The sequence below is a fragment of the Aulostomus chinensis genome, chromosome 22 (assembly GCF_037954235.1).
Source record: "Aulostomus chinensis isolate RoL2024-O1b breed Wild chromosome 22, RoL_Achi_v1.0, whole genome shotgun sequence".
In the NCBI taxonomy this organism is placed as follows: domain Eukaryota; kingdom Metazoa; phylum Chordata; class Actinopteri; order Syngnathiformes; family Aulostomidae; genus Aulostomus; species Aulostomus chinensis.
Genome location: NC_141341.1, coordinates 15,517,157 through 15,542,819, shown reverse-complemented (window position 1 = coordinate 15,542,819; position 25,663 = coordinate 15,517,157). Strand labels below are relative to the sequence as shown.

The 25,663-nt window shown below is 42.1% G+C and overlaps 1 protein-coding gene across 9 annotated transcripts in view; it reads right to left on the bottom strand.

Moving 5' to 3' along the window:
- The window catches only part of adgrb2 (adhesion G protein-coupled receptor B2), a 243,011-nt gene that overhangs the window by 121,915 nt on the left and 95,433 nt on the right, over window positions 1–25,663 (bottom strand). For all 9 annotated transcript variants that reach the window (XR_015111309.1, XR_015111307.1, XR_015111310.1 and 6 more), the window contains exon 3: window positions 2,521–2,601. Coding sequence is in view for 5 of the 9 variants with exons in the window: in XM_086193955.1 (XP_086050081.1) it covers window positions 2,521–2,601 (81 nt within the window). In the remaining 4 variants the exon portion in view is untranslated. The remainder of the gene's footprint in view (window positions 1–2,520; window positions 2,602–25,663) is intronic.

Here is a 25,663-nt window from a genome sequence, read left to right as displayed (position 1 = left end):
TCTAAATTGACCGTAGGTGTGACTGTGAGAGTGAATGGTTGTCTGTCTCTATGTTGGCCCTGTGATGGACTGGTGACCTGTCCAGGGTGAACCCCGCCACTCACCCGAAGGCTGCTGGGATAGGCTCCAGCCCCCCTGTGACCCTTAATGGGATAAGCGGAAGAAAATGGATGGATGGATGGATGGATGGATGGATAGTACAATCTGGATGACTGTGACACTACTTCCCTATATCATAATAAAAACAAAACAAACACATTTTTCAAATTGTCATAAGAGAAGCCTGAGAGATGATGAAGTAGTAGTTACAGTAACCAAACAATTTCCCGTTTTCCCTGGACAAAAGATGGGCATATTGAGAGTCTTGACTTATTGCTCATGTATAAATATTGATGTCGTTCAATGAGGAATCACTTTCACATGGCTCAGTCTGTATTAATAGTCTTCTTTTAGTGCAGCGAACCCGAACATTTTAAGTGAGATGACATAATATAGCTCTTTGATCCAAAGTGACTAAGTAGAAGGGGATATATGACATCATCTAGGCACTTGGAAACTAAAGACCTAAACCAAGTCCAATGTCTTCACAAACATATGTGCCACAAAATTTAATGGATTATTCCTACACATATCCACAAAGACTGGGTCAATTTTACCTGCTACTGCTACAAACAGCAGCAATCCCGTAACCTCCCTGGCAGAAGCAATCATTGGTTTGTACAGTTTGTTGCTCTTATTTGCTTTAAATTATGTTCTACCTTTGTTTTTCATGGATCCATGGACCATTACTCCCTCATTAAAAGTTGCAAGAAACATGACGCACTATTTTTAGCTCTCACTAGCTGACCAAGCCTGAAACTCCTGCTAACTAGTATTGCTTTTTGTATATACTTGACGCTAGCTTGGAATTCCCAGTACACAACGGTAATACATTAAGCTACGAAAAGAAGATGAGGAAAAAAAACCTTTCCTAAAGCCACCTACTCAGTCCGTGTGATGCTAGGCATTAGCAACTGTATTTATATGCCACACAAATACCCCAAAAATCTTTTCTCTGTTTCACTTCAAATCATGTTTAAAATACTCTGGTATTATTTGTTACACATTAGAGGAGAAGACTTTTAATTGTCTCCTGATGTCATCATTGTTGGTAGAGGGTTAAGTTTTCAACTGCAACTGTTGGTTGGTTTGTCAGCAGGATTATGCAAACACTACCATGCTGATGTTCATACAACATGGTGGAGGGCTGTAGCGAGGGCCAAGAGGACGTTTCAGTGCAGAAGGCTAATTTGCTACAAATGTGTTTTTGATTGGTTATTTCAGCATCCCTTTGTGTCTTTTTGGGTTAGTGTGTGTCAGGGTCTTTTGTTAGGTCAGTTATGTAATTATCGGATCAGGGTTTGTTCATTAACCCTCAATTTGTTAAAATACCCTTAATTTATCCTGTTTTAGAATAATGATCCATTCAATCTAAATTATTGTTTTCTACTTCTCTCACCTCGTGTCCTTGATCCTCACAAATGGGATCCTTGACTCTTACGTGTCAGGCAATGTTGAAGTCAATTCCTAGAGTGATTAAAAACTGATTGAATATTCAATCCGAAGATTTTTACCAAGAAAATATTAATACTATAATGTTAAAAATATGATCCCATTGCTTAAGAGGCCTTAAGCCCAGAAGGTTGGTGTGACCAACTTGTTTTCCTGGTACACACGATAAACAAGCATCTTTTTGCGTAAGTGTACCTGCATGAGTCAATTCTTTGAGTGTGAATTTGTTTGTATATGAGCATCCATGACGATAGAACGTTTAGACATAAGTATATACACAACTTTAACTCTCCAGAAAGCCTTTGGGAACTGTTCTTTTGGTGCTAAAAGAAGTTTATAGGTTATGTTTCTCTTTTTAAACTGTTTATAAGCAGTGTGTCTTTTGATGAAGGCGTTATCAGATGGAAAATGAGGAAATCAAATTAATTTCATGTCTGTTGATCTCATTACATCTTCATTAACGTGCTGTGAGTCAGGGCTTAAATTCATCACCCATGCCAGGAGGAACAGAGAGAGAGAGGAAGGGGGTGAACAGAGGACAAAGGACAAGATGGCGCCAGGGGTTTCCCCGGTGGTAGGGTCTGCCTCCTCCACCCGGTGTAAATATGAAATATCTGTGCACATGTGTACAGTACGAGTGCAAACTCAGATGAGTTTATGACCCATTCTGGTGTAGGTGGAGCAGCCAGCATGTTATGTCGTGTGTGTCTCATCACAACCCGTACTACATATACACATATGACATTATTCATATATTTAATGTATGATGTCATGAATAATCCAACTATTCCTTTCAAATGCTATCAATTATGTAAAACACAGAGAAGTTTACGCAAATGCCAGTGGTCACCAGTGGCAGCGCAGCCTTGGCTTCAAACTGTAGAACATTAACATGAAACTCACGCGTTTTAAAGGTGAAGTTGTTTGTTCCCGGCTGTGAACTTGCACACATACGCACACATTACTCACCTGTTTGTGCCTGAAACACACCTGGCTGGTCAGCTGATCGTGGTCTCTGTGTCTTCACCTTCAGATCGTCGTCATATGGGTCTGAAACCAAGAAGAAACCGAGAACTTTATTTTTCTTTTTTCCTCTCCTTTATTTTGCGGAACCCTGGAGTAGTAACTTGTTCCCTCGATTTAGTATGCCCAGAGTTTATTACCAGTAAAAGTTTCAAACTGAACAGAAAGTTAATAATTACCAATAATCATCTCCATCCAAAAGGCCTGTTATCAGTACAGTACATCACAATGTTCCTCACTTGCATGATAAAAATACAGTACATGGGCTCAATCCAAACACCCCTCATCCCAAAAAGAAGTAAACCTGGGGGAACCCCCGCACCTGATAGCAGAACATTTAAAGAACATGCTAATAGAGTTTAGCACAAGCGCAGAAAGACACATGAAACATGAAATCTCAAGACTGTGCCACAATGTCAGAAAACATCTGAAAATAGGGAAGCAGTCAATTCTGACTCGCTCACTAGCTTGGAGGAGATGATAAAATGCCCAAACAAACACTGACGCGCAACTTCAGCTTAACAGTTTGGCACAGTAAAGCTTTAAAAGCTTGATTATGAAACTGAGGATTTGAGTATGATTATAGAGGAAATGAAAACATGCCTCATATCTAAGTCAGTGTTATCTCATTGCTGCAAACGTGTAGGCATGAGTGTTTTATCTCAACGGCATCGGCATGAGCGTAGAATGTTCTTTTCTGTGTAAATGGATTTGTAAGCTCAATTACAGCAACACAAGACTTAATCAACTCCCTCTGGCAGGGGAAAGCATCGTAGAGGTACTTCTCACCCCTTGGGAGTTTTAGAAGTGGCTGCATTTACACAGAGAAGCAGAGACATAAAGGCATGTGATGTATGTGGAATATGATTGTGTGATTGTGTGAGTGTGTGTGTGTGTGTGCGCGCGTGTAAACACAACAGACTGAAATAGCCTCTGACATCAAGATTTCTTTGCATTAGTATCTACCAAGGAGTTCACAAGTGAGGATCCATCTCTCTCTCTCTCTCTCTCTCTCTCTCTCACACACACAAACACACTCAGATTGTCTGACTGTCAGGATTCCTAAAACATCCATTGATATAAGCCCTAAAATTTGGTGTTTTACAGAAACAGGCATTACTTAAAAGAAAACACCATTTTGTGTATATTTTTGCTTCTTCATTCATACGTTCTACTTTTTGCCTCCACTCTTTTGTTTAGTGTGTTCTCAGCAGGACCAACAGAGCTTACAGACCAAAGTACAATATTTTAACAAGGGAATAATCACGTGTGTGTGTGTGTGTGTGTGTGTGTGTGTGTGTGTGTGTGTGTGTGTGTGTTGCACAGATAAATATCTAAAACAGGCTACTGCCCCAAGCTGAAGGAATAACTATTGTGTGTGTGAGTGTGTGGGTTGTAAGTCTGACTTTGTTATGAAACAAACAGAAATAAGCAAATGGCACAACGGGGCCATGAACAAATTTTCAATAAACTAATTCCTGTTTTTGCATTAATGCCTCATTGCCTAAAAAACAAAACCTAAAATTGTTACATCTAATATGACAGTCAAACTAAAAGTGCACACACCAACGTAAAACTCAAAACTTTCATTTGGACTCACTCAGTCCGTGCAAACACCCACACGCTGAGAGGCAGGTTTTAAGACTCAAAACCTCCTGCCATCAGGGAGTTCATTGATATGCAAGTCTTGTATTTCCACACTCACAGGCTCCATAATATACTATATATATATAATTACTACCGAAGCAGGGGTCATGTGACAGACGGAGGCAGCCAAATGAGTCAGGGGCTACTTGTCAAAGACTTGTTAACTCGTCTGCTTGTGCTCTTGGAACCCAGCTCAAATGTTTCCCGATCTAAAATCACCCAGAGAATATACCCCAGAAATGTTCCAGTCATTTTTTTCAGCAGGACGTTAGTGGAGACTGGAAAAAAAGGAGTAAGGTTAGTAGGATGAACCTTTGGGGTATGAAGCTGACTTTCATCTACTGGGTTTGTCCTTTCTTTCAGCAGCAGGTTTTGTGTGTTTCCAAAGTTTAACCGTAGGACCTGGAAAAAAAAAAGACACTTTTTTTCACAGCATTTAATCAAATATTCATCCAAACAATACATCGCCATATTCCTTTAACTCCTTTACTCATTCTCTGTCTCCTTCTATTTTCTAGGTCGACCGGAGTTGTGACAAATGTAGCATTGTGGTAATATGTCTGAGTAAGAAAACATCTCATCGGAACAGTATTTGAAATGGTCAACATCCTTTAAGCATTCTTTAAAAAGTTGATTAAAGCATTTTCCTTAAAAAGATGTAGCTAACATTAACCATTGTTGAGGAAATGTCCCTCCGTGCCAACCGTCGTGTCCCCACAACCTTCATTGCTGTAATCACGCCAGATTTTAAATGCCCCTAGTCACTCAACCAAAAGAACACGCATTCATGATTCATCCTTAAAATGTTTGCTATCTTTCTAGGTTATATCTAACAATGCCTTAACATGCATTTCTTTGTTACAGCTGCGACCAGGGAAGGGCACTGTAAGAAATTTCTGTGATCGATCATCGGGTAAATAAACAATCAATTATTGATTTAATCATTATTGTAGCGGCAGATGATGCGAGGCAGCTCCCAGCTGTTCAAGTGATCCTGCAGTCTGTGGTTAGCACAACTTTCTCAACTGTGGCTAAGTGTTTTAACAGCTCCTGCCTTTGATCGTCATGAGTTTCAACGAGTCTGGTGGTGGTGCGTCGTGACCGAGTGCTTTATGCTGGTTCGACTGAATTCATCTGGTCCGGAAATACTTTGCCCTCAACGATACTTTACGAGCAGCACATCCGTCTCAATAAATTTGCAGATCCCTTGGGAAATTTTCTCTGCCCGTTTGCATCGCGGCTCCTCTGTGATGACACTCTGGTGACGCCAGGATAAGATGAGGAGGATGTGTAACCAGGGATGGGTGCGTGTTGTTAGGGTGGAACATCATTGGGGTTGTTTCCATCTTGTACTTATACACAGCTTTGAAGTGTTTACAAGGAACCAAGCCATTTTTCTATTCATGTCTACGTTAGCAAGAGCAGCCAGTAGGGAGCAGAGTGCTTCTGTTTCTTCCTCTGTTTCATAAAACTAGTGTAACCTCCCCCCAGTGGTAGGAGGTCTAATTGCTCTAAAATAGTGATATTACGCTACACAATGCATCCTCCTTCAATTGATGACATTTCAAGTTATAAACAAAATTCTTCACGATTAATTATTGATCATCAGTTAATTGTGCCTAGCTTCTATGACCTGGCATTAAGTCTGTGAGCAAGAGCAGCCTTGAACAAATGTTAAGTTTGACTTGAAAGGAAACAGGCTGAATGCATCATGTGTATGAGCATGGAACTGCAACCGAACACGCACTGTGCATTACCAAACAGTCTCTGCAACCCTACATGATGGATATATTCTAAATCCTGTGCCATCTATTATTGTCGTATCACACACACGTCACAGATGGTGTTGCTGTCTGAAATAAACCACTGACTCACCCATTCTTTTGTACCGTATTTAACTTTTTCCAAACTCAGTGGAAAATAATCTCATGACCAAAGACAAATCTTGTGAATTTAACTTTGAGACACATCAGAATTTCTTTGTTTCGATGGTGATGGAGGAAGCACTGGTCCCGTTGTGGGACATTCCAAATCATTTTCCAGGAGAATCCAGGACACATTATGCCTCATGTGTGGGTGTAAATTCTACCATTCGGCACTCCTGAGACACTAAGATCAGTGAGGCAGGAAAATGGAGTAATGTCTCATATAAAACTCTCTCTTTCCCCCGTCACTGTGAATGTCTCATTCTAGTCCTGATTGTCTCTCTCTTTTGGACTCAGAGAGGAGGATTTAGATGGACACAAGAGCAGAGTCCAGCACCATCGAGAGTAAAGATCAATATGTATAAACCCTGAGAGGACTGACCTTTACAAACCCAGCTATATTGTTTAATGTTCTGGACTGTGCTTTAATGGACACATCATCACACACTTCATCAAATCATCTTCCCCGCACTCTGCTTTACTTACGTTCACCCGTTTCAAACGTTTCTTCATCTCTTGGAGCCTATTTGTCATCTAAAGCTGACAACATCGTTTCCAAGTGTGGGCATGGTCGATAGGTATGTGATTGGTCCGGAGCAGAAGTAGAAATGTGATATTTAGTGGTAAGTAGTAGGGGGTGATGAACAGTATTGCAGTACATTTACTTGAGCACTGTACTTAAAAGCATTTTTTTAAAGTATCTGTTTCTGTACCTGTTTCTTTGAAAAGGCAAATATTGTTCTTTTGACTCCGCTACATTTTTATGAAGGTTTTCATTACTTGCTACTTTAAAAGTGTGTCACTTAAATGTCAGCCTTTTTTTTTTTTTTAATTCTTTTACACAGCGTAAGGAACATCACCAGAGCACCAACAGCCAAATTGTGAGACATCTATGAGATTCCACAAGTGAGAAATAATTCATTGCATCAAATGCTTACTGTGTTTACATCGAACAAACTGTGTTTATGCCTTCTAGGAGTAGCTTTGCTTTGGTGGCACAAATGCCTGATGAGATGCTTTGGTTGCTATGTGACAGAAGAATATCAGTGGAAGTAACAATGCCGGAACAAGCTTGAGTACTTCCTCTGGATGAAAAGAAAAGTGAACCACAGAGGGAAGAAGGGGGAGAGAGAGAGAGAGAGAGAAAGCGAGAGAGAGAGAGAGAGAGAGAGAAAGCGAGAGAGAGAGAGAGAGAGAGAGAGAGAGAGAGAGATCTTTGTGGGTTCCTAAGATTTAGTGGACAAGGAAATGTCTCAGTGATCATTATCGGTCTGGGTTCATTGTTTTTGGTCAGTGCTCCCTCATGTAGGATGTGACGGCTGTTGTTTTACGTCATTTTCCCAGCGTCTACTCCTCTCTGTTTGGGTGCCTGCGTAAAAAGTGACATTTCACTCTAAGTTGACCAGTTTTCGATTCTCTGCGACCAAATGCTCAGCGGTCAGTCGAGAATATACATTGAGGTATATGTTAATTCATTTGTGGTAACTGCAAGAAATAGTGTAATGATGTTTGACGGTTACAATGAAATTCTGTAAAAAAAAAAAACTCAATATATCATCACGCCTATAGTATTGCAATATTCTTGCCAATACACACCCCTATTAATTATCCAAGAAAATTCTTTTGTTGTTTACTGTAATTTAGCCAGTGGTTCTGGCAGACATTCTACAAAATTCTCATCCACCTCTTGAGGAGATCTGTCTTTAAAAAAAAACAAAAAACAACCTTGATAAAGTAGCATGTAGGGGATTGAAGTCCTATTCACAGCCTGCTGAGCACTCTCACTCAACAGGCAGCAGACACATTTGTCAGCTTCTTAAACTCACTGCAAAGAGCAGTAGGTCGCTCCTCAAGAAACACTTAACACGCAAACACAAGTAAGGAGACATACTGTCTGAACAGCTTATGCGCGGCCGTAGCTCACTAGAGCACACCTCGATATGGCACACGTGTGAGCACACAATGGGAAGTAAATATGGTCAATAAATAAACGTCATGCAGTGAAGCCGTTCAGAGCCTGTACAAAGCAACAGACTGGGGTAGGGGATTGGTACAGAGCCAGTTAGAGCCCCGGGCTCCTTTGTCAGACTGAGCGGGGATTTAAGCCTGCTGGGAAGACAATGTATGTGTGAGTGTTGCAAGGGAGTGGGTATGTAAAACAGCTGTGTTAACTAAATGGCATGCACAAAAACAGTGGCACGGGAATGTCTGTTGTTGACTACTGTCAGCTCTTCCAGTGCAGCGTATATGATTGAATGTACACTCTTCCTGAACACGCACAGAGCTTTTTCTCAGCCATATATCTATTTGGAGTTTATAGCTCTCAGTGCTGTCCATTTATTCCAGGGTCCATCTGGGAGAGCCCAAACTGATAGAGGCGCCCCATAATGGACTTTTTATAAGCTACTGGACAGACAGATCCACTCCATCTCTCTCCCTCGCTCTCTCTCTCTCACCTCTTTCTGTCGCCGTAGCAGATATGAGGCAAGAAGTCGAATTAGGTTGGTGCAGGACGGCGTCAGCCAGACTATAGGGATCTCAAGGTCGTTTGTGCGCCTTCAAAATGGATTCAGAATCTAGTTTTCTCAACACCACAGGCAGACTGTGTTTTGGTTGCGTGCTTACACACATCCACATCCAGTATATACACACTGATCAACAAAAGCCCTGCTATAAAGCCAAATTGGTTTTGTTTCATCTCACTTTCTTTCTCAATCTTCCATTGCTTTCTTTTATTAGATACTTTCATATCTTCCAACTCCTACACAGCAAAGTCTTCGGGTCTATCAATCTGCCCTATGCCCCCTGCTCCTCCTGTTTTCTACCTCTCGCTGTCTTTCTCTGTCTCAGTTTCACAACAAGGAGATGAGAATTGAGATGAATTTACAGTCCAGCAGACTCCAAGCAAAGCTACGGAGCTACAATCACAGAGTGAAATCGATACGCGAATGGCTTGACCAATTCATTCAAAGCGATGTAAGTTAGATTACTGCACAGCATTGACCTGATCAATTGCAGATAATTACATTTCAGGAGAGGAATCCCTGTGTTTACACTAGAATCCACATAGCAAAATTAGCTGTCTGACTCAGTGAAGGGTCACAAAAAAGCTCCTTTCACTCAGCGCAAATACAGCGATGAAATACAGTTGGGTGGTTCCGATTTGGCTGCCAGAGTATGAGGGGTAGGGTTAATCACAACAATGAATTTACGTAGCCTACTTGTAATTAAGTTGGTACCTCCTGTTGTGTGGAATGTCATTGTTTCCCTATTTGGCTCTTTGTCAGCATGCTATAATGTTCACAATGACAATGTAACAAATGTTGATGTTAAGAGAGTATAATTTCCAAAGTCATCACCTGATTTACTTTGTACATGCGTGCGCAGGTCCGTCATCTTGGACCAGTATGACATCACCACATGGGCGAATCTGTTAGCCAAGTTAACTGGCTGCCTCACTGTTCTTCTTTATTGTATTATTTATTATCATGTCTAATGCTTACTTTACATACTTTAAACACAAATAAAACCTAAAAGAGAGTGAATAATTTTAGCAAAACTTTATAAAACAAATTCGACCAGCCTGGCTGTGTGGTCATTAAAAGAATCAATCCAAAACCTTTCAGGGATTCCATGAAATCCAACTGGCTACGAGCACTCACAGTCAATAGTCATGTGTCAGGGAAGGCCATGTTCATCATTGTAAAGCCTAGCATGCTAACATAGCTAGTTAGCTAGTTAAAAATAGCATTCATTTTGCATGCAGCAGGAATGCAACAGGCTGACCGCAGTTTTTGGAAGGATTCACCAAACGCTTTGCAAGATTTCGCTTGTGAGCCTTTATATGAATTTAAGTTTGAAAAGGTTCAAAACCATGAACTCAGCTAACATGCAGCCTACCATCTGTCAAATGTCACCTCCCTCTCTCTCTCCGTTTCTGATAAAGGTCCACAAAAAAGAAAAAAAAGAAACCTCATCTAGCATCCACGGTGAGGATTTTCACCTGACAACAACAATATACATGACAGTCACACAAAAAAAAATTGATTTGTGCTCGCATTTGTCTCTGCAGTGGGATGGTGTTGCTATGGCAACATTATCACGCTGACGCCGTGAAGGAACATAAGGGACATGGGTGACGGGGGCTTGCAGGGAGACATTGGGAGAGAGGTGGATTATAAATCGGTGTCCAAACTCAGCTGCTGGTCCTGCATGTGATGGAGAGCTGAACAGAGTTGGCAAACAGTTCTGAAAGGTAACTGCACAGCTAATGAGGGCAGAATTCCACTCCTTTTTAGTGCTTTGTTAATAAATTAATTTTATCTAACTGTTAGATTTTTGTTAAAATATTTTTAAAGTCATTTCCCTAATTTTTTTCCTTCTGTTACCTTATTTTCATAAATATATATATATATATATATATGGTCAAATATATATATGCACACAGTATATATATGTATATATATGTGGTCAAATATATATATGCACACAGTATATATATGTATATATATGTGGTCACATATATATATGCACACAGTATATATATATATGTATATATATGTGGTCAAATATATATATGCACACAGTATATATATATGTGTATATATATATATGTGGTCAAATATATATATATACATATATATATACTGTGTGTATATATATATGTATATATATATATATACATATACACATATGTCTGTGTGTGTGTGAATATAAAGCCATGTGTTTTGCTTAATGTAACGGTGTGTGTAGTGCAATGCAGCTATCAAATGTATAAGCACGTGACTGTAATTTCCTTCATGTATGTTCACTCATGCGTGGGTTCTTTCTGGTAATCAACAATGAAAGCAGTCTGTTTATTGTGTTACTAAGGAGAATTATTGTGATCCAAGACTGCAGTGGGAAATTAGCCACATTGGCCTGTACACTGAAACATATCCATGCATGCATTGTTTCATGAGTATCAACACGCATATGCTGTTTTTTTTTTTGTTTTTTTTTACATGGGTACATACCACAGGCCAAAGTCACCCGCAGCTCACTCCAGCCTATGTGTATCTATTTCCATAACTCATAACATAGTGTTAGAGGTGGAGAATCTCCAGTCTTAGAATCATTCAAGATAAGCTTTGTTTGGCTTAAAAATAGCAAGGTATTGCTCCAGTCTACAGTGAGGCAGCGGGTGGTATCAGTCAGCTTTTGTTAGTGGAGATAGGAGGATGAACAAATGTGAGAAAAAAATGATAAGGGAGCAGAAAATAGAGGTGAAACCCAAGAAAAAGCCACGCACTGATAACCCTGAATCATCAAAATAAGACTGTCCTAGATTCCAACATGGTTACCCATCCCAAACACACACACACACACGCACGCACACGCACACGCACGCACTCACTTTCTTTAGTTGGAAGGTTGAGTAGAATTATCGACATTACCACCATGATTTTATGATACTGTGTGTGTGCTTTGTATGGACCTTTTTTTGCTTGCTTAATTAAATCTCTCCTAACACATCGATTCTTTTCCTAATGTTCCATTTAACAATGTTCTGACTGTACTAATCATGAGGCAACAATATAATAGCATTTCACATCAGCACTTCCAGCGTTATTTATTGTAATACTTGTAATTTGAATAGCAAAGCTAACCCTTCAGAAGTACATGTTCATCTCTCTACGCCTATTCACAGACACACACACACAAACACGCGCGCGAGCGCACTCTCATGCACCAAGAAGTTGGTGTAATAGTGCACATGGTGGGGTCTTTCATAACCAGCTCCTCAGGTCAATAACAAGAACACAAGCCGTCCTAAATGATCATGAGTGCTACCATCAGAAACAGCGTCTGGCTCGTTATAATACAGAATCTATATGTTGCTCTTTAGCTAATTTATCAGCTTTAATTAGCTCAGGCAGAGCAGAGCAACCACTCCATTCTCTTCACCCTTAACAGCACTATCAAAATCACCAGCTGCATCCAGTCATATTCATGCAGTAATACAGGGCGCTAATTTTGTCCTTTTAATCTACTGATGCACCAGCGCTTTCACAGCTCCCTCCACCAGCCCGTCCTCAAACCTGTGTGCAACTTTTTGGAGGTGTCATTGAATTTATTATTAATGGACCTATTTATTGTGTAAGCATTGAAATGACCCTCACAACAAAATCATAATTGCTGCTGGGATTATTCAAATTCTTTCTCCTCCTCAGAGGAAAGCATTTAATTCCAAAGCTAACTCAAGTGGGTTTCCAAACTTTCAAGCGCAGAATCATCCAAAAGAAACTAGAAACTTGTGACGCCCTCTTAAAATGTATTTAAAATTCGATTGTCATTTTTTTATAGATGTTACTTTTGTCATTTGAAACAATTAAACCAACCCCCACTTTTGGAACCCCTTGTACTGTATAACCTTCAACTGTAAAGAGTTAAATCTAAGAGAGATTTGTCAAGCACAGGGGAAAAAGCTTTTAGCTGACTTTCAGGCAGTGTGGTGAGGAATCAGCCAGCAGAGAGGCAAAGTCAAAATTAAAGCTTGAAATGTATTAATTAGGGATATATTGTGTCAGAATTATTAATTAGCTTGATATTAAAGCGCGATATACAGTAGCCTCCTGTTATCACTGTTGTGGAGTTTTCGCATCTCAGTTTCAAGTATGAAACCCCAGTCACCTTTAGCTTACGATAGAACCTCTGCATTTCCCTCCTGCACTTGGAATTTATATTTTTATTTGAAATAAGTGGTGACATGTTTGACACATCTGAATGGAAACAATTTTGGATTTTTTTTTATGTAAATATTATTCCATCAACCCTTTTTTTTTCCTGTAATATGACAACGTGTGAATTAAAATGCCACAAATGTCAATGATGCACTTGTGCTACAACTTGGAATTCTGAATTCCAGCCTGCAGACTTTGGACGTTACTGTTTTCATGCTGCTCTAAGGGCAAAAAAAAAAAAAAAAAAAAAGTGTCCACACTGTAAAGTTTGCTACTTATAACAAGGCAAGTCAAAAATAAAACAAGATAACTGGTAAAATGACAGATCACGTCATATTATATCCACCGCAGGGGCGGCATAGCTCAGAGGTAGAGTGGCTGTGTAGCAACTGAAGGGTCGCTGGTTGACCATGTCCAAGTGTCCTTGAGCAAGACACTGAACCCCTAGTTGCTCCTGATGGCCCTGTGACGGACTGGCAACCCGTCCAGGGTGAACCCTGCCCCTCGCCCAATGTCAGCTGGGATAGGCTCCACCCCCAGCCCCCCACCCCCACGTTCCTTAACGGATACGTGGTATAGAAAATAGATGGACAGACATCCACCTCATCGGTATAAGTGATATAAAGTCTATGCTCTGAAAAGATACTGACCGGTTCAGTTAATCTTTCCTAGCAGGACCTGACCATAGTTATAGCAAATTTTTATTTATAGAAAATCACTTCCTTCATGTGCCTTCATGTGCTTCCTTCATACAAATAGACTCCAGTGTCCTCCGTCCGAGCATAGTTTCGTTCGAGAGCTTGCCGGACATTGCATCAACGAGTATCTTTCTGCGTCAACTTCAGTCTTGTTAAATTTGTAACTTGCTCTGATTACATCTTATAAAAGTTTTCTTGCTTCAGGTGAAATTCAAGTCTTGTGTGCACTATCCTTTTTAAGTGCCTGATGGCTAAGTTGCCACTGTGGTGTGAAGCTGCAATCACAGGTAATTGTGAACTAGGTTCTCATTCACAATTACTCTTATGTCTTTCACCAGGCACAGTCAAAGTGATGTCTACCATTAAAAATGTGACTCTGGCTCGATGTCAACTTTCTTTTTTTTCCTCCTTGAGTAAGACAGAAAAATCTGACAACAACAACACCCACAGAGGCTGACATTCTGTAAAGCTGCAATCACACTGTGACACTGAGCTCTATCTGAGTGAGACTAAAGAAGGGATGGATAACCATAGCGTGAGAGTGGTTGTGACCAAGATGGAGAAGGATAAATAGACACACGCCAAGTATGTTCAGCCTGAGCGCTTTCACCGCTGACCTGTCTGGCTTGAGCTCGTGAGAAAGCTGTCACTTAAAAAGGTCCAGACTAAACAACTATGGATCTCTGTCTAGTTACAAAATGACAACCCACCCATCCTGTAGTGCTGTGTCTCGAACTCAAAATGTCTCCTGGAATAGTATAATTAATAATTTCTTTGAAGAAGCACTCTTGGCTTTGACCTACAGACAAACACTTCATACTTCTCGCCTCTCACTCTTCTTGGATAAATTGCTGAGAGCAGTCAGGCCAGGAGGCAAATCAACGGAGCAGTGCGATTATACTGCATGAAGGGAGCTCCATGCAGTAGAGTTAATTTCAACCATAGAGTTTAAGAGGGATAATCAGAAATTAGTATTTTCTCCCTGAGAGAAATGCTGCATAAACATATCAGCTTTAAGTTGCTCTGGGAATTTTAACACCTCTATTTTCAGAACACCATGCTCAGCGAAATGATGGATGTGCACATGAATTCAGGAGCATTCTAGTTGATTGCATGGCTGAATGTATTAAAATGTCACCATGCCAATGAAAGTCATGTAATTGGAAGGAAATAATAATTAAAACCCAAGTTAAAACGGAGTGCTGCAGGCATGACGTATTTTTGTAGGCCAACCCTGAATGTAAGCCTCAAAGTTAACACTGCAATGTATTACTCTTAGACAGTAATAGAGCAATATAACAACGTAGTACTACAAATTTCTAATTAAATTTCAGCGACATTATTGCAGCTACTGTGTCCAGTAGCCCATAACACTGGTAAATTAACATATTATTTACGATTATTAACATTGTACCTTAATCATGCTTTGAAATAACAGATTTACTTACAGTAACAAAGCACCGGGAAGCTAACCGCTTCGCCGTTTCAGTCCGGTCTGGAGAGAAAATATCCCACCCAGGAGCTTTATAATCAAGTCTGGAAGTCTTGAGTCTTTGAAAAACAATTCCTTAATGATGTTGGACTGCTTTTCTGAGTCTTAATCAGGTTTTTGCGCTTCAACGATCCTGTTACCGCTCCATGTTTGTTGGCGCCGCCATACTGCATCACGTGACGCTGTAGACCAATCACAGCTGTTATAGGAAATAGTAGCACGCGTTAGGAGCAGGAAACTAATAAAGTAAAACATGTTGAAAGTAACAGGCCCATCCCTGAATGTTCGTGGGATTTTTTTCACTCCATTGTTTACTATTGACAAAAACAAGCTTTGAGTCCAAAGCTGAAGAGAGTCATACAAACAAGGGAAACAGGGTGACATCTTTGATTCTCTCCATTGCTCCCACATGTAAAAACACCAATGCAACCTGACCAAGCCCTGTTACTGTGGATAATGGTCCATCAATCCATTTTCCGCTGCTTATCCTGTTAAGGGTCACAGGGGGCTGGAGCCTATCCCAGCAGTCTTCAGGCAAGAGGCGGGGTTCACCCTGGACAGGTCACCAGTCCATCACAGGACCAACACACAGAGACAGACAACCATTCACACTCACAGTCACACCTACGGTCAATTTAGAGTATCAATCAGCCTCGTCCCCTCTTGATGTCTTTGGACTGTGGGAGGAAGCTGGAGTACCAGAGAGAACCCACACAGGAACAGGGAGAACATGCAGACTCCACACAGTAAGACCCCTTGCTCGAGCCGGGGCTCAAACCCGAAACGTTCTTGCTGTGAGGCGACAGAGCTGACCACTGCACCACCGTGCAATTATTTGAATCATAATTTCAATTAGATAAAACGGCATCTTCTGCTACTATTACTTTGTCTACTACTTTTCCTCTGTCTTGCACTTTTCACGGCATAACTTTAAAAAAATAACAGACAAGAATAAACACAACCCTGTCGCTGGGAGGCATAAATGTGCCACCTCAACCACAGTGTATCACTGTCACTATCAGTCACTCGAGTACCTGCTTACTACACATCAGTACTTTATATTGACACCAGACTCTCTCACTTTCATGTCTGGTCCCTGTCAGCCCCCCCCGACCCACTCCATGTCACCCCTCCAACACACACACACACACACACACACACACACACACACACTACCCCACCTACCCGTACCTCTCAATCACTATCATCTATCACAGAGGTGCCACTAGGTGATATTTTCACTTCCTCCACCTTCTCCTCACCTCATCCTCTCCCATCCTTCATGTCTGCCCCCACTTGCCTCTCTGTACCAATCACCCGAGGCTGGAACAAGGAACTGTAGACACAGAATTTTCATTTTCCATCCATCCATCCATTTTCTTATTCCTATTAAGGGTCATGGGGGGGGGGGGGGCTGGAGCCTATCCCAGCTGCTGCAGGCGAGAGGCAGGGTTCACCCTGGACAGGTCACCAGTCCATCACAGGACCAACATAGAGACAAACAACCATTCACACTCACAGTCACACCTACGGTCAATTAAGAGTATCAATCAGCCTTGTCCTCTCTTGATGTCTTTGGACTGTGGGAGGAAGCTGGAGTACCAGAGAGAACCCACACAGGAACAGGGAGAACATGCAGACTCCACACAGAAAGATCCTGTGCTGGAGCCAGGACTAGAACCTGGAACCTTCTTGCTGTGAGGCCACAGTGCTGACCACTGCACCACCGTGCTGCCCAGAATTTTCATGGTCCATCCATCGTCATCTTCCGCTTATTCCTTACTAGTAAGGGTCGCGGGGGGGCTGGAGCCTATCCCAGCATCTATGGGCGAGAGGTGGGGTTCACCCTGGACAGGTCGCCAGTCCATCGCAGGACCAACAGAGACGAACAACCATTCACACTCACATTCATACCTGTGGTCAATTTAGAGAATCCAATTAGCCTCGTCCCCAAATTGCATGTCTTTGGACGGTGGGAGGAAGCTGGAGAATTTTCATTTTGATTATGATATTTTAAACCCTTTGTGTTTGTGGAAAACAAATAAAACAACCTCAAATGCAGCATTGCAGCAATTTTTTTTTTGCAAGTTTCTTTCTCTTGTTCTTTCATTTCTTTGACCCTTTTAACTTTCTGTATGTCTTTGTCTGGAATTTCCTGCATCAGCTGATTGTCACACCGATTAATCACTTGATTACTTCCAGCCAATAGTTACATTGATTAATTACGCCGCACGCTGATGTTCTGTTCAACTCCCCAGAGAGTCCGACTCTTTTACTGTGGACCTCCGATGGAAATCACCACAATGGAATTCTCTTTTCTCTGACACGGAAGGTTATCCATGTCTGTGACGTCTTACAGAGATCACACACCACTAAGCCACAAGAACATCAAACTCTTTTTTCTTTTTTTAAGAAAAAGCTCTGGCTGCAAATTGACTTTAGGTTGTAATATAGAACTTATAGCAGGATAAAACATCCTAAAGCCACAAACGTCTATAAAGCTACTCGTTCCCCTCTTTGAAGCTGAGCTGTCTCCCTGTATCCGCACAAGAAAACAAGAGACTATGATGCAACACATACTATCAAGTTATGTTTTGGAGCATCAAAAGAAGTATTGCTTTTGTTTTCAGACTTCACGGACCGCAGAGTGACGCCACATCCACAAACAAGAACGACTTCTATAATTGTCTCACTGAACCAAGCACTGCAACTTCAATTGAATGCGTCAAAACAGGGTTTGATATTGAACACAAACACACACGCGCACACAAACACACACACTTGCAACTCACTGCAGACAAATGCATTGCAGTCATCCCCCTGCTCCATAGGTGGTACATGTTCTCTGCTGGTGCAATGCATCATAAGTAAAATGAAACACTGATGCCGATTGAAAGCAAGATTAGCTTGAAGACGGGACGTATCCCTTTGTTCCTCACAGGGGAACCATCAGTACATGTATGTCTCTGGCTTGTATGACTCATATGAGGATCGCTAGATTCTGCACGGAACATGTAAGACGAGTCGAAGGCCATGGAATGGAAGTGAGTGCAAGCTTAGCTGATCACGCCCACAGCGGTGATTAAATTCTAGACTGAGGGTATGGAGAGCACAACAGCTGCACTTCACTCCTTGAAACATGATAATGATACTTGGAAAACAAAACACAGCAGCATCAAGCACAATCAACAGAGTTGTCAGAGCGCACTTGAGAGTTTTTAATTTGTGTTCTTAACATTGGAAATCAGTTTAGCTCCGTTTTCTGGACAGTTGGTATATCAACCCTTGGGTGGTCGACGCATCATTTGGCCCATCACTGTGGTAACGACCCCTTAAGCCAAAAGGTTGACAAGGGACAGGACAGCTGCCGGAGCAAACTATCACAAACGACTGTCTCGCTCTGTAACACATCATCAGCCAACAGCTGTGTGCAGGCAAGTGCTCCTATTCTTGTATCTACGAGCGTTTCATGAATGTGTGCATCTGTGTGCTGCGTGACTGTGCCAAGGGAAAGAGTAATGAGGACCACTGGGGCTCGTTTAAACAACCAGGGTTCACTAGCTGAGAAGCCCGCCTGAGTTCCAAGTCTTCCCAGGGCAAGGAAAAGCATTGGGGCATCTCCAGTGCTTCCCGGTTTTCTCATTTCTAACCCACATCTCTTCGGGACACATCCAGATATGTGACCTCTTACCCTCACAGCAAAACCACCCCAAGTGGTCTGGAGCATGAAGATGCATTCTTTGGGTGAGACTTGCACCTGAGCACCTGAGCACCTGAGGTTTAAGCCAATCCCAGCTAAGGAGCACTCTGGACAGGATGGCAGTCAAACAGGAGTGACATATGAAGATGGATAACTTTTCACACCTACAGTATAGGACCCCACTCAGCTTAGCTTCGGAGGAAGCTAGACCAAGACCACACAGGCACAGCGAAACTCCATGCTATCAGGATCATGCCCGAAACCGTTTTGGATGTGGTTTAATTGATGGCTCTTCCTGCACATGTCTCAAAGTCCTTGAGCAAAAACTAATGTTTCCTTTAAGTGCAGAAATAAATCATTCAGTATTGGGTATGTAACCGCCACACTTCCACATTGGTATTGTTGTTAAACAATACAAACACTAGGGGGCAGTTCACTTCAATGATGTCGATCCCTCTGCTGGCGGGACGTACCATATGAAAAGGTTTAGAGTTCATATCATCCCGTGCACCTTTCACAGAGTTGGTTCAGAGTACAGACAGAAGGGTTGGCCGGATCCATAGTGTTAAGCACGAATGAGCCCCAGACACTGAACCCAGAGTTTCTACAGTCATTGTGAGATTATGCAGGTAAATGATTGAATGAGGCGATAGTGAAAAGCACTTTTTAATCACTGCTCATGTAGAAAAGGGCTATATGAATGCAGCCTGTTCACCTTTTCAGTTTTATGACAACTCACACCTCACAACTGAACCTGCTGAATGAAATGGATTCATTGCTGTCACCTCCGCCAAAGTGAAGTTCTTTTTTTTCCCTCGGTCTGAATTAAAGTTTTTAATTAACTGCACAGGCAAACACATGTACAGCCTAACTAAAACAAACAGTCACTCACTCACTCACTCACTTGCGCGCACACACACACACATGCACACACACACACACACACACACACACACACATGCACACTGAAGCCTCATCACCTTACATTGATTTCCCGCTGGCCAACCAACTGCTTAGCCATCTTTGTGGTGACAGGCTGACCCATGAGGCCTGTTAGATGCGCACACACATACACACACACACACACACACACACACACACACACACACACACACACACACACACACACACACCCCTCTTGGGGAACTCCCTGAAGCTTTATTGACCACAGAGAGAAAGTGGCTATTAATCTGACAGAGCCTTAAAAGCCTGTCACCGTCTGTTTGTACATGTGTGCATGAGTGTTTGCATATGTGTATGTTCGGTTGTGGTTGTATGACATCTAAGTATATGCATGGGGGCGATTTTATGCATTTACACATGCAATGCATCTCTTTAGTGTCCATGCACAACTTCTTTTATGATACTATTTCACAGCCAATTAACAGCCAGTCACTCAAAAAGAAGAACCCCTCTACAGGTGTTACATAATTAATAGTTGTGCTAAAGGTCTGGCCCTTTTCAAACTCAAGGTGAGCTTGTCTAACCTTCATTCCAGCAAATTACTGTCATACTGAACTGCCAGTTCAACACCCCAGAGGCAAACCCACGGGCCTGACAGCGCTACGCGATAATGAGACGCATGAGAGACACACAGAGGCCGAGGACGAGCGAGAAAAGACACATATAACGACTTGTGCATCTGCACCTATTCCTCCATCCATCAATTGAAGACTTACCTTTAAGATCCTTTACTTTTCATCTTGGGAACAAAAACATATATATTTGTTGAGCATTAAAAATAGATGCTGCGGGAATAGCGGGTTGCTGTGAGGTCAAAGATGCAACGGGAGAGAAAAGATCTGTCTTATGTCACAGTTTTTCTGCCAAGAACATCAACTTAGAGGAATTTGTCTCTGGAGTCTTGTTATTGTCGATTCAGTGTTGGAGGCTATTTTGCTGTGAATGTCGCAACAACAGAACAGACACGCACTCATGCGGACCCACGTGCATGACTTCAATGAGCTCAAATAAGAATTGTTTTTAACATTTTTTTTCTCCTATCATGAAATGTGGTTTGTAGGGCAGCGAGTGTGATTTAGTGTAATCTCTTTCTGTGTGTGTATGCATGCCTTTGATGTGTCCTTTGTGAATGATGGCTTTGCTAAAGTGCTGTGAAGAGAAACATTGGTTTGCTACGTCTTTGATTCATTGCTGGTGTGAGAGAAATTTGCATAGCAGGCAGACTCGTGGCAGATCTGGGCTCTCGTTAGCCGGGTGGCTAGATACTTCATCATTATCATCAGGTATGCCCTTAGCTTCCAGCCACTATGCCCTTGCCCATAATCTTCAAGCAGAGGAAGAATACTGTAAAAGTCTTACGAGTGTGTTGAGACATGAGTTTCCATCTTTGGACGATCTCTGTGTATCACCTGTCAGTCAGTTATTCTGTCTTCAAAGCTATACCACAGTCTCTCTCTCTCTCTCTCTCTCTCTTTTTTCCTCTCTCACTACCACAATTTCTCTACATCTCTCCCTCTGACAGGCTTGCTGCAGTGCTTTCAGGGACAGCGCTTGTTATAGAGGACATGCTGACAAGTGTCGATCGATACTGACTCCCAAACCGCAGCATCCGTCTGGGAGCTGTATGTGCATGTGTGTGCGTGCGTATGTTGCCTCTGTGTGTGTGTGTGTGTGTGTGTGTGTGTGTGTGTGTATGTGTGTGTGAGTGTAAATGGACATATCTATTGGAATATGAGCAAAGATGTTAAACACACGCAACGCAACCTTGAGGGTGTCACAGTGTGGGGATGTGGATGAGCGGGATCAGTTTATGGTGAATTATACACAAACGATTTTTCACTGTGAATATTTTACCATTATATAAACAAAACATTATTTCAAGACAGCTGTGCACGTCGAACGGATGAACTAGTGTGGCTGTGTGCCAAGTGTGTCACCATCAGCGGAAATTACAGATCTGGATGGGAGGGGGAGGTGGGGGATGGGTGGGGGAGCTGGGCACAGATGTAGACACTCCAATTAAAGAACCAAATTTGCGTTCCAAAATGCCTATCCAGTTCCACTTGACCACAATTGAATGAGAACTGGCTGCAGTGGCATAAAAGTACTCTGCAGACTGCTAAAGAAAAGGAAACGAGACTGAGATGGAGACTAAGAGTGCTTCTTCTTCCCTGAGTCTTAAATCCGCCATGGGTAACTGCTGGAGTGTGACAGTAGGCTTATAACAGCTACTGTGTCGATAAATCCCAAGCGCATTTATTTCCTGCAAGACCAGGGAGGCATACCTTGCTTTATGTCCCTGCAGAACAAAAAGGCAAGGTGATCTTTTTTTTTCAATCCACTTATTTGTCCCATTATTTATATATTAATGGGTTCACACGCATCGTAAACTTTTATAGCATTCGTCACTCTGCCTGGTCAGGCTGTGAGCATGACATATTGATTGTTTCTTACCTCCTTAACTCCTCTATCACATCACGCCTCTGTTAGATGTGGATATATTTAAATGGAGTTCCATTTAGGGCATGTTTCCACTGGCACGCTTCGGCTCGGGTCTGGTCGGTACGGCTTGGTACGGATGTGTTTCCACTAGCACTGGGTACCACATCAGCGTGGGGGGATTCACCGACCGAGAGTTCCCCGGTGTAATTTGTGTGCGACAAAACATCAACAATGGATGACATGGAGGCAGCGTGATACCTGTTGCTCGGTCAGTGGTTTTTGTTTAAACTAAAAGTGAGGGACTACAGACAGGCAAGGCTTCAAGTGGTGAAACAGAACACCCAAGAAAAGTATAAAAGACTTTACCAAGCGATCGACCAGTGCCGAGGCCATTATGCAGATTACCGTATCACGCTAAAACCTTTTTTTTAAATTTTATAGTGACGCACAGTTATTTTGAACAAAACTAGGTCAAACCTAGTTACTGGCTGTTGAGGTCAAAGTGTGAAAATGAGGCCAATTTTTCAGTCAGAAATGGAAATTCCCATGTATTAAAAGCTCATTTGGAAATATCTGTAGTCGTTCCAGTGCTATTAGATGTTGAAGCGTACAACCCTCACTGCATGATCACTACAGTGTTCAAAATTTGTTTTATTTTTGGAGCTGCAAAACAACCAGATCCCTGCATCTACCCATGGCGCTTGAGTCTAAACTGTCACGAAAGCTCGAAAGCAAACAACGGTCCCCACTCACTTGACTCTTCATAATTGAGAACCACAGAAGTAACATGCCCCTGATGTTGCAAAACAAAACAATTATGCAGATTCATGTAGAAGGAGCAGCGTCCAATGGGAAACGGCACGTGGCCACCAGCGGCACAACTCAGGTGCTCAGTGACAAGATAGTACCTGGTACTGACTTCTTGTGCTGGCCTGCGATCAATCCAGCACGCAAAAAAAGTCCCAGTGGAAAAAAATAACTTTAGTCATATTGCACCTTTCAAAATAATGTCATGAAGTGCTTCAAAATAAACCATCAGTTTCAGTCAGAGTGCTCCAGTTTCCTCCCACAGTCCAAAAACATGCAAGTTAGGTAAAATGGAGACTCTAAAGTAGGTGGTAGGTGTGAATGTGAAAGACCATCTGTCTCTGTATGTAGGCCCTGTGATGGACTGGCTACCTGGCAAGGTGCCGGGTACATCCCAGACCCTGCATCTATTCCATTGACAGCTGGGACAGACTCCAGCCCCAAGATATGTGGTATAGACAACGGATGGTAATGTATCGGTGGAAATGGAATCCAAAACCTTGTTCAAATATATTCTCAAAGCAAATTACATTATAAGGGTACAATGATGCAAAGAGAAGCTATTAATAGAGGAAAACTTCTTTTTAGACCTTTGAGAGAGCCGTGGACAAGGCCACTGAGAGATGACAAATGAGCAAAAGAGCATAAAGACGATTAGATGGTGAAGAGAAGAGAAAAACTGTCAAGCAACAGCTGAATATACGGCTGTATACTAGCGTATTTTCTTCATATATAAAGACAAATGTTACAACACATAAGAAATGTCATGTCACCTTCAGGGAAAATTCGAGTTTCTAGAGCTTGTCATAGTGCCCCGCTGAAGAATTTCAGTCAGGGATCAGCTCATAGGGAGTCAGCAGATAAGTGCAAGGAGCTGGTCTAATGTTGTATTCACCGTCAGGACCTCCTAACACCGGAATTTGGAGAATGAGATAAAAGCCTACGTGACCTCTGCAATGTCTGCAGGTTAACAGAGTGACCTGATCTTGGTCTCTCGAAAGAAAACTCAAAATAACACCTAAATTGCAGGCCTCATTTAAAACATTATTGGCTAATAGGATCGTTATTCATAGTTGGTCAGACCCTTTGAATCAATGCAACCTCTGTAATGGAACAGTCTGTAATTGGAGGTAAACTGCTGACTGTGGGGACCTCTTGATTATTGTACTTTCTGGTGTGTTTTTTTCGGTCATATTTCTCTTTCATTACATACTTAGTCTGAGTCCAAATAAATCAAACCAGTACAACAAATACGTAGTGAACCATGGTGTCACCCCACTGGTCCATTAGCCTTCCGTGAGGATGATATCATCTGCAGTCGGCACGCAGGGAGAGAGAAGAAGAGAGAGGGTGGGAGGGTGGAGAGTAGGTTTCGCAGCGCTGTTGGAGACTGTCTGAGGGGGAGAGTTATCTTAGAAGCAAAGATCCATGGATGAGTGGAGGAGAATGACGGATGGCGAAGGTATAGAACACACACACACACACACACACACACACACACACACACACACACAACCACATGTTCACACACAAATGCACTCATGCACACACATATCCACACCATTTCATGTGTGTTTGCTAAACTCGTGGGACAAGATTTCCTTGACTTGTAATGATTTCTAAATTGGGCCTCATTGCCCAGGGATACATTTAATTGCCACACACCGGCTGGTGATGCTAATATGCACTGACAAAAAGAGAGCGGGAGGCTGAGGGAGAGAGGAGCTAGTCACACTTGATTGAAGTAACTTTGACTTAGCAAGGACACCAGCGCCTGTCACTCACTGGTCAACGTTAGGGCCAAGACGCACCAGTCTGACATCAAAGAACAAGCATCAGTGAGACCAACTCACTTGGTGCGGGCCAAAAAAAATTCAGCTGAACACACCGCAGAGACATCAGCTGACGATCACGTAGCACGGATGTTTTATGCATCTGTATAAGAGGAAATAACTCTCCATAGCAGTAGGTGGCACTAATCTGTGCAAAGTACTGAAAAGCGAAGCATAAGACAGCTTTGGACGTCCATCTTCACACCACTATTCCCTGGTTTTATTGACTTCTGATAAAGTATATGCTGGACACAAAGTTGCAAACAGTTCTGGTGTAACTTTAAAAAGATATCGATGTCCATTTAACTGTTACATGAATTTTATGCAAACTTTTCGAACTATCACCAAAAAAAGAGACCTGAATAGTTGCCTCAGCTGGTTTACAGGGAATAAATTATTCTAGGCAATATGCATTTCCAACAGACGACAACAGTAGAGGAAACGTCAAAAATGGATGGAACAAACGGAGCTAACCTCGTCCATCTGCCAGTAAAAAATAGAGCAGTTACTTACAGTTGGGCAAGTTATAATTTTGATTAAGTTTAGAGATATCTGGGAACGTTAGGAGGCATTTTCTAAAGGAGGTTCATACCAAATGGCCTCACATGCTGGCTCGCCCAACCCATCCTCAGACACAAGTGTCCACCTCCATGCCAGACTATTGTGTTCTCTCTGTATTGTGTCACTAGATTCTCTTGCAGGAACAATTATGTCTCTCTCTGTTACGTGTGTCCCTATTCACTGTGTGCATGATAATCTAGTATTCCAAGGCAAGGCTGGGTAAATGCATTTAGCACCTCATCCTGGCAACCCAAAATATTTCAAGGGGTGTCATCAGTGCACAGTGAGTTCTTCAATGCC